Source organism: Centrocercus urophasianus, unplaced genomic scaffold (assembly GCF_019232065.1).
Source record: "Centrocercus urophasianus isolate 14NV4802_14NV808 unplaced genomic scaffold, USGS_Curo_1.0 seq_18, whole genome shotgun sequence".
Classification (NCBI taxonomy): domain Eukaryota; kingdom Metazoa; phylum Chordata; class Aves; order Galliformes; family Phasianidae; genus Centrocercus; species Centrocercus urophasianus.
Window position 1 is genome coordinate 13,593,239 of NW_024884733.1, and position 9,231 is coordinate 13,602,469.

The following is a 9,231-nucleotide window of genomic DNA, read 5'->3' on the forward strand; positions in this document are numbered from 1 at the left end:
CCATGAATTCCAAGCTTTAAAAAAAAACAAACAAACAACAACACAGAAAATCTCAGGGGTTAAGCAAAAACATTTCCTAGGGTTTAAGTAGAACTTCTAATTGTAAAAGCCTCAACTTACCACTTATATTTAAAAAAACAAAGGGACTTAGCTGCAAGCGAGTTAAGTTTTTGATAATCACCTTTCATTTAACATTTAAGAAATTGTCTTGTACTAAAACGTCTGAATTTCTCTTTACTATCTCTCCCTTATGCCTGGCTCGATGAGGCAGTCAGCATCAGGTAAGAAAGTTTATTGGGGTTCAAGCATCTGATTGCTAATACTGACAGATTTTTTTTCTTTTTTGTACTTGTGGAAGTACCCCATTATTTACGAGTCTTTTAACATGTTGACCAACAGGGCGTGCAGATTCTCTTTAGAATGCTGAATCTTTTAAGCCCAAAAAGATGTGTACATGTGAATATTAAGTCATTTACTTGTGACAGTTGTGTTTTGGAATCAAATGGCTTTTGAAGGAATAACAGTTCAGTATATTTTAGTTGCATATTTTTGTTAACTCTTTGAAATATTCCAAAGATTGTATTCATGTGTTATAGTGAAAACTGGCCAAAAGCTGCAGTCATCTAGACAATATGACCTGAATTTGAGAATTAAAGCAAGACCTGCGGGTTTACCAGACCTAGTTTTACAGACTGTATGAGATTTGAGGTTGTTGCAAAACTGAAGCAGTAGAAACGACCAAAATTCATCTGAACTGGGGTGAGACGTGTCTAGTTCCCTTCATGAGAAGTAGAGTCAGACCTAGGACTGAAAGGATAAAGTGGCACTGGCTGTCATGACAAAAGAGAACATAAGTGACAGATCGGAGTGTGCACCCAGGCTGTAAGTCCATATTATGTTCAACATGGCTGCAAGAAAAAAAGCTGCTGTTTTTCTTCAGATGAAATGATAAGAATAGCAGTAAAACTAGGTGTTTTTTTTTCCCCTTGAGTCCTTAATTAGACTTCCAAATACATTGATACAATGTTTTGCTACGTTAATAACATCTTGATGTGATCTTTACTATGTTAAACCTTTTCTATGTTCAAATAATACGCTAATGGTAGAGATCTCAAGAAGTCACTCAAAACTCAGTGAACCAAAAAAAGTGATTTATCAACTGGAAAATCTTAAGCTATGCCTGCATAGTAGCAAACATGGAGTGGCTATTTACAATTCAGGAAAAGTATTTTATAGTTATTACTGAGACTCCTATAGTATCACTGGTTCAGTGTACGACAGCAACAAGAACCAACAAAACGATATTGGGAATCAAGAGGCAGAATATTAAAAAGAAAAGAAATACCACTTTATTGCCACTACAAAACTTTAGTGCAAGGATACTCCCTATGCCACAGGCTGGATGTAGAGAAGTTAAGGAAAGGCTGGAAGGAAGTTAAGGAGCAATTAAAATCAGTGGTTTAGAATGTAACCAGCTGTAGGGAACCGGGGGGATTGGACTAGAGCATCCCCAGTAGTCTCTTCCAGCCCTTACACGTCTGTGATTGTGTGAGTGCTGCTGCTTCATGAGGAAAGGCTAAAATAGATGGGACTCATTGATTTTGTAGGTAAGGCAAAGGAAAGAATTGTGATCAGGACTTCAGGATCCTGACTGAGTTGTTTAGTAAAAGGTGAAAAAACATCTGATAACTTCTAACTGATACTAGTTAGCATCTATTACGTTGGAATGCATACTGTCTACAAGTTGCTCCAAACGCTTTGAGAAGCCTTCCCAAGCCCTCCTACTGCAGCAAATGCTACAGATAATGGGTTTATTTCAGAAACGTGCCTAAATAAATGTTAGATTGAGGTGTCCTTGAAACATATTCCATTCTGAAAGTACTTAAAACTGAAAGTAGTGTGAAGGTCTTCACCCTCATCTGTTGGATGCTTTTAATTTCTTGAAGATCAGTTGATTCCAGTGTCTCATTTTATTAACATTCATATTTGAAAGAATTTAAGATGCAAGTCTTAAATCTGTATTTCAGTTAAATTTTCATTGTTTTCTAACTATGGTGCACTATCACAAAACCCTATGTATCAACAGCATGTTACTTCTGTTTTACAATTAGAAATCTCTATGAATGACAGCATGCACACTTCAACAAGTGTGGTGATTTTTTTACAAGTATCACAGTGTTTTGTTTTGTTTTGTTTTTACACATGGCTGAACTGGATCTTTCCAAGCTGGAAGGGACCCTGGAGTCTGCTTAACCAGCTGCTCAGAACAGTGTTGGCCAATGATTTCAGAACAGGTTGCTCAGGACTTTGTCATGCGGTTGCTGAAAACCACAGAGGATGGAGATGCTCAGTCTCTCAGCAACCTACTCTAAGTCTTAATTAGCCTTACAGTAATTATTGTCCCTTCATATTCAAACAACCTTCTGTTCTGTGTTATAATCATCGTCTTCTCCCATCGTACGTTTCAGTGAAGAGCACAATTTTTAGTCATCTTATGGCTTGAGCTTCCGCCTTTTAACTTTTTGATGATGTCCAGTGAGTCTTTTCATCAGCTTCTTGTACTGATGAACAGTTGAGGTAACGAATGCAAAGTCGTGTGCAGTCTGGGTACCACATGAAGTAAGAACCCGTAACGTACTGGCTATGCTTTTGTCCATACAGTGTACTGTGCTGTTAACCTTGCTCGCTGCTTGGAGATACTGCTGTCTCCAAGCCTATCACGTATCAAGGCTCCCACAAAATCTTATTCAGAGTTAGTGTTGTCCCCATGATACAAATTCTGTGCTGCAGTGTTTCTGTATTTCACTGTGCAAGTCATTTTTCAAGCAGACGGATGTTGCAGGACTATATGACTGCACAGTCTTCTCGCACATTCTTTGCAGTATGTTCATGTTTCTTCCTAGCAATATAATTCCTTTTAAATGTGAGTAGTTGAACAAGAAGGCAGGCAAGGGTAAAGCTGCAGACCAAAAGAAGTGTTTCTTGAGGGCAACAGATTGTCTTTTTGTTGCCTTAATAAGAGAATACATGTTACAGTTTTCCCACACTCTTCAGGATTTTGCATAGCCAGTAATAGCATTTTTTCCTTAGGGAGCCTTTTTCTTAGACTTACACTTGGTGTTAGGGAAGGCTACTGCTTGAAACTGCTAAGCTGTGATTTTTGTCATGTTCCCTAAAGGTGTTCATCTAAAGGTTTATCTAAAGGTATCGCACGCTGAAGGTTTCAGGAAAGCATTCAAGGTCACTGGCTTGGCTCTCAGAGTTCAACTGATGTTGAATATCACCTTTGAAGTTCAGATGAACTTTAAACAAGTCTTTAAACAAGTGAGTTCCTTGTGAAACAACTGCAACTTAAGTGTACAAGAACATTCCAATACTAGTTAGTATACATAGCTGCCTCCAAGTTTTAGGTCTGCAGTATGAGCCTATGTTCCTAACAGGAGCATTCTGATAAACATCAGAGTGATCAGATATATGGAGCTTTTACATAGCATTTACGTTTGATTTGAGGCTTCTAGAATGATTGAGATTCTTGCAACCTTTTTTCCAAACGGTTTTACTTGTATTTCTTGCATAAGCCCAGTGTGAATATCGAAATTCCTTCTTCCCCAAAAGAACAGGTAAAATCTGTTACTGATACAAACAGCAAGGACCTGCGTGCTGCTCTTATTTATCAAGCTGAATATCACTTCAAATTTCTGAAACATGGAATAGGTTTGTGATGCAAGTAGCTTCTCAGGCTTTTTCTCTCTACTTTCCAGATCTGACACTGTTAAGAGTTGCTTACAAAATAGCACTTGATGCATCCTCCTTTTTAAGCAGACAAGAATGACATTAGGAAGTTTCTGTAATGCATTTCAACGTCTTTCTAATTCCTTAGGATTCTTATCATAATACTTAACAGTTGCTAAGTATTGACTGTGAGACAACTGGCACTAAAAGTTAGGACAAGTGAATTTCTAAAGAAAAACTATCTCGGGAAAGTGTTCTGGGGGCCATGGTTATTTTGACTTAATGAACAGGGGATTTGCCAGAGCTTCAGGTTTTACATTCAGAAACATGGTTGAATACGTGGTTAAGTAGCTTATAACTCCAGATTGCATTTTGAGCTAGTTATTATTGTCTGGCCACAGCCTGAGAATCTTTTTTCTCGTTTGGTTTCTTAAAACTGGAATTATGATCTATTTGTGTTGTATGGGGAAGTTTCTCTTATTGTCTTGAAATATCACCAGCTCTGAACTAGATAATGAAAGGCTGCTTAATCTTGCAGTGTAGACAGAACTGAGTGTGTTTGCTGTGTGCTTTTTTCTGTGGCTGTATGAAACTAACAATACTACATCTGGATCCTTCTGCTTAGGAGTAGGGGAGGGCTTTTCTCAAGTTGAGAAATCAGTGATGGGGAAAGGATGAAACTTCAAAGGTATAAGATGTGAAGGCCAAAAGTGCTGTCCAAATGAGTTGTGCACTCTAGAAAACTAACAATCAACCATTCTCGTGGGGATGCTAAAGATGCAGTGAGTAGCTTGGAGAAATCTGTCACTTGTGATTCTGGGTACCTTGATTATTAAGCTTTAAAACTGAAATAGTCCGGGTGTGCGAGAAGAATTTTGGAGCATTTAAAGTGCTCTTTGAGGCATTCTTTCAAGTTCTCGGGATAGCCAGAAATGAGAAGTCGTTTTGTTCAGCTTCCAGAAGTCATTCGGAAATATTCTACATCTAAGTTAAATTAGTTGAGGAGAGATTATTGGAAGTGAGTGGTTTTGTTTTGATTTTGCTGCTGGACTCTTTAGCTCTGATTACCTTAAATCCCACTTGTTTGGTTGTTTGTTATTTGTTGTTTTTTTTTTTTTTTTTTTTTTTAACAGATCAAATGCTTAAAAGGACAGAGAGACTTCTCAGACCAACCCACTTTTGATGGGATCCACATTGTCAACCATTTCACAGGAGATGATGAGTCATTTCATTCTTCTGATGAAGATTTTATAACTAACTCCATACAGGAGAGTGGGGTAAGCTTTCACTTACACAGGAGGACTGGTCAGATGGCTTTGGATCACGCAGTTGTAGGCAGCAGTGACAGTGAGACTGAAGAAAGCACACTCCAGACTGGAAACTTGGACAAGATGGTTTCCAAACAGAGGAGAATGGAATCTTACTCTACTACTGTGTGATGATCACTGTGACTAGCATTTGAAGACTTCTGTGTTTCTTTAAGGCTTAAATTGTCAGATAATTGAAGGCATCCAGCAGTTGGTTTAAGTAACTACTGGATCTGTTCTGGCCTGTGATAAATACACACATGTACTGTCCACCTGCCTTCTCTTTGCCAAATCTTGCTAGTGACGTACCATTGCTGTGACGCAGGCTGGGAAGAAGTTAATGGATGACAGTTCTGACAGTATTACTGAATGTTCCTTGTTTTAGAAACTGCAAATATATAATTTCTTTAAATGTGTGAGAAACCCTTTTGCTGTTCACAAGGATGGGAATTATTTTCCTCAAAAGAAATCGCTCTTGTGCAATATTTTATGCTCTGAACAAATGTGTATGTTTTACATCGTTATCCATTTGTGATCAAGATGGACTCTAACCATCTGATCATATGGCATATATATAATTATGCTTCTCAATTACTTCTGTTTTATTAAAGTTACCAAATGCCCACAGAAGGCTTGAAAGAGAAGCCATAATCTATACTACTTCCTATATACAAGTACTGGTCACTAATGTCGTAAAGGTGTTTTTCACCCTTTTCACTTAAATTTATGTGCATCTGCTTTTGATGTTGCTAAATAATACCTGGTCTGAATATATTAACTACAATAATGTTTATTTTGTACATATTTATATAACTGCACCAAGCTGAAAATGTATATTATACCATTTTATACGAGGAATGTAAATGTTGCAATATGACTGTCTCATATTCTACCTGGAAAATGAATTCTGTATATACACACTAGAAATGAATTGCTAAATAAAAGCAAAACACTAACTTTACATTTAGTTTCGGTCTAGCTAGCTAACGAATTCCTGTCTAACTGAAATGCTTGTTCAAAACACTATTGACTGAAATCTTCTACCTTCATATATATGTAATGAAAATAAATTTTTCACAATTTAACAAGGTTGCAGCATTTACTGTCTAGTCACTTCTAAGCTACAGCCCTTGGTTACCCTCCGGCTCTGAATTAGAGCGGTACTTTGAATAAAAAGAAAGATTATTTATGTATTCCAGTTAACAGTTCTAATGAGGGTATCAGTGCAGTGAAAATGTCTGCATTTTGTTTTTTTGCAGTTTTTTATTGCTGTTATCTGAGAAATAGTATAGATCCTGTCACCAGGATAGCTTTTTGTTAGCCAAAGTGTGAGTGCTGAGCAATTCTGCTTTCACCCTCTCCTATAAACTAAGATCCAATAACACAGCCCCCTGCCTTGGTTCTTGAACAGAACAACTTCATCTAACATTGTCATATGAACACCCTTGGAGACAAGCTAGTTAGCAGTTTTCACCACTATTAATATTCTCATCATACATACATAAACAGTTCTTGGAATTTGTTTTCAAGTAGTATTTGCAACTGTATTTTAAGAATAAAGAAGGGCTATGTTGGCAGTAATAGCATGCATGTGAAGTCTTACTGTGAGAAGCAGCATAGCTATTAAAAATCATGGAACTGTGGAAGCATAGTGCTGAAGACGTTTGAAGAACATCTGAGCTCCCGGGAAAACGGCAGAAGGGAGGAGGAAGAATATTTCAAAGAACAAATAGGGAAGGCTGAATGGAGGAAGCATCTTCTGGGTGACTCAGCTGCTTTATTTGTTTAGGCAATGCAATTTAAATCTCAAAGCAAACGGGTGAAAAGTTTTAAGTTGCCCACTTCTGCAAGTTCTGCCTTGCTTCATTTCTTCAAACTATTCCCACATCTTGCTGCTGCCTACACTGTATGCTGTATAGCTCATGGAAATTGTCATCACTGAGGAGGATTAGCTTGACTTTGGTTCTAATCGCTATTAGAAATCTCATGTGCAAGAACAAGCCGTGCCTGCTTTCTTTGCTAACAAGTAACATTTTTTTTTCTTTCCAGTGAGGATCCAGTGACATATTTTGCAGCTGGGTAATTGTTACCTAAGATGATGGGTGATAAGGTCTTGTTGCCTGTCATCAATACCAGCTGCAAGCCTCTCTTAAAGGTAATGTTCCATAATAAGTGGCAGGAGCAAAATGCAGTTGGAGGTCTGTATAAATGCTTGAGTGCTATAATTTTGCCTAACCGCCTTACTGTTCAAGTGCTAGTAAATAAGATCAGTTAACAGGAGTTGTTTCCTGAACTTTTGTATTTTTAAGTATTGCTAATAGTGTAATTGCAAACGCTGAGTAACAGCACAAATAAAAATGTCAAGGGAAAAGCAAAGGCCTTTATCCAACTACTGCACCTGTTTTAGAGATGAAGGTCAGTGGTTGAACATGCTGCAGTTTCAGAAGTTTTATGTGGAACATCCTCAGAGGGCAACACAAAGAATGCTGTTGAGAATAATCATACTTCTTCAGATGTTCTGCTACAAATGAAGCTAATTTCTTTGCCTATGTGTGTTACGATCTGAATACATACCAGAATAATGGCAATATATTAACAGTGTAGGTGGTACATTTACTAGTAAGTCAATAAATAAGGCATATTGATTATGCTACACATCGTGACCTTGCTTACGTGACCTTCTAAAAAACTTCATAGCTCTCTTAGGTTTGTTGCTTTGCTACATTCAGGCTGCAGAAACTCAATGTGAGTGTTAAAAAGTTAAAATCACGTGAACACAGAAGTTAGCCTCAATATGTGCATATTCAGGAATTCTGAATTTTGGTAGTGTCATACACAGTTTCCATTTAAATTCTATGTTTGGTAGTAAAAAATGGTTCTGTTTGCCCGGTCTCATAATGAAATACTTTCATTAGCTACAAAAGCTTGAACGTTTACTTTTTTGTTTTTGTTGTTCCTTCCTGTACCTTGCAAAGGTACAACTATTTTAGGATCTGATAGCGTGGGCTGTTGTGCTCAAAGGAGGGCTGCGAAGATGGAGAAGGCTCTAGAAGGCAAGGCATGCGAGGACTGGCTGCAGTCACTGGGATTGCGCAAAGCAGAGCCTACGGAGGGGAGGCTTCACGGTGTGCAGCTCCTCACAGGGAGCAGAGGGGCAGCGCTGAGCTCTGCTGACCCGAGGGAAAGGCACGGAGCTGCGTCAGGGGAGGGGCAGCTGGGGGTGACAGACTCTGCACCAGAGGGCGGTGGGTGTGAAACAGGCTGCCCAGGGCAGTGGGCGCAGCACCAGGCTGCCCGAGTTCAAGGAGTGTCTGGGCAGTGCTCTCAGATGTACGGTCTGCTTTTTGGGTGGTCCTGTGCGGAGCCAGGAGCTGGACTCGATGATTCTTGTGAGTGCCTTCCAACTCATGATATCCCACGATTCTGTTTTATCTTCCACTAAATTAAAATTTCAACTGTGAGTATAAATTCCTCTACCATTTTCACTAAAATAAATTCTTGTAAGACAACAAAAGAAAAGTGACTAGCACAAATTTTACAATACCACTTTGTAAATAATGTAATACTGTACTTAGTCACTATTCAGCTCTTTTGTGGAAAAGCAGCACTGAAGAAAATGCATGTTTTTGTTTTGATTTTATGTAATCAGTGTTCTAAATAAAAGATGATGTTAGCAGTTCTGAGAGAAATTTGATGCTCGTTCCAAATTCATACTTTAAAATCCAAAGTGGAGGAAAGATTTGTTAGCGTAAAATGTCCACAGTTTAGCATGGATGTGCTGCTACTGGGTATGCTGCTAACTCCTGCTAATACCTGCAGAGACATCAAAGAAGTGTTGCACATTTTGAGAGAAGGCAAAGAATAGAGGACAGTGCAGATTTCCTAGGACGGTCAGTAGGCTAGTCCTGGAGGCTAAAAAGAACAACCACCAACCAGCAAGCCATAATATCGAGCTTAGTACAATCTACCTGAAAATCGCAGTGTTTGGTTTAACTGTGCACCTGCTAAAGAATTTATGTGTGCTGAGATGGAATGCAAGAGTTCTGTAGAACCTGATGGATCTCTGGATTTCACAGTTCCATTTTGTTCTACAAAATACTCTTAACAGTATAATCATGTTGATACATTTTTTAAATTCTCTTTTTTAAGGGGGGGGATTTTTAAAATTATTATTTTTTTTTTTTACAAACAA

General features: G+C 38.3%; 1 protein-coding gene across 9 annotated transcripts in view; it reads left to right on the top strand.

The window, feature by feature from the left end:
- Positions 1 to 6,124, top strand: part of EVI5 (ecotropic viral integration site 5) — a 64,411-nt gene extending 58,287 nt beyond the window's left edge. For all 9 annotated transcript variants that reach the window (XM_042819489.1, XM_042819491.1, XM_042819487.1 and 6 more), the window contains one exon: positions 4,866 to 6,124. In XM_042819489.1, the coding sequence (XP_042675423.1) occupies positions 4,866 to 5,171 (306 nt within the window). In that variant the 3' untranslated portion in view covers positions 5,172 to 6,124. The remainder of the gene's footprint in view (positions 1 to 4,865) is intronic.
- Positions 6,125 to 9,231: the final 3,107 nt, after the last annotated feature.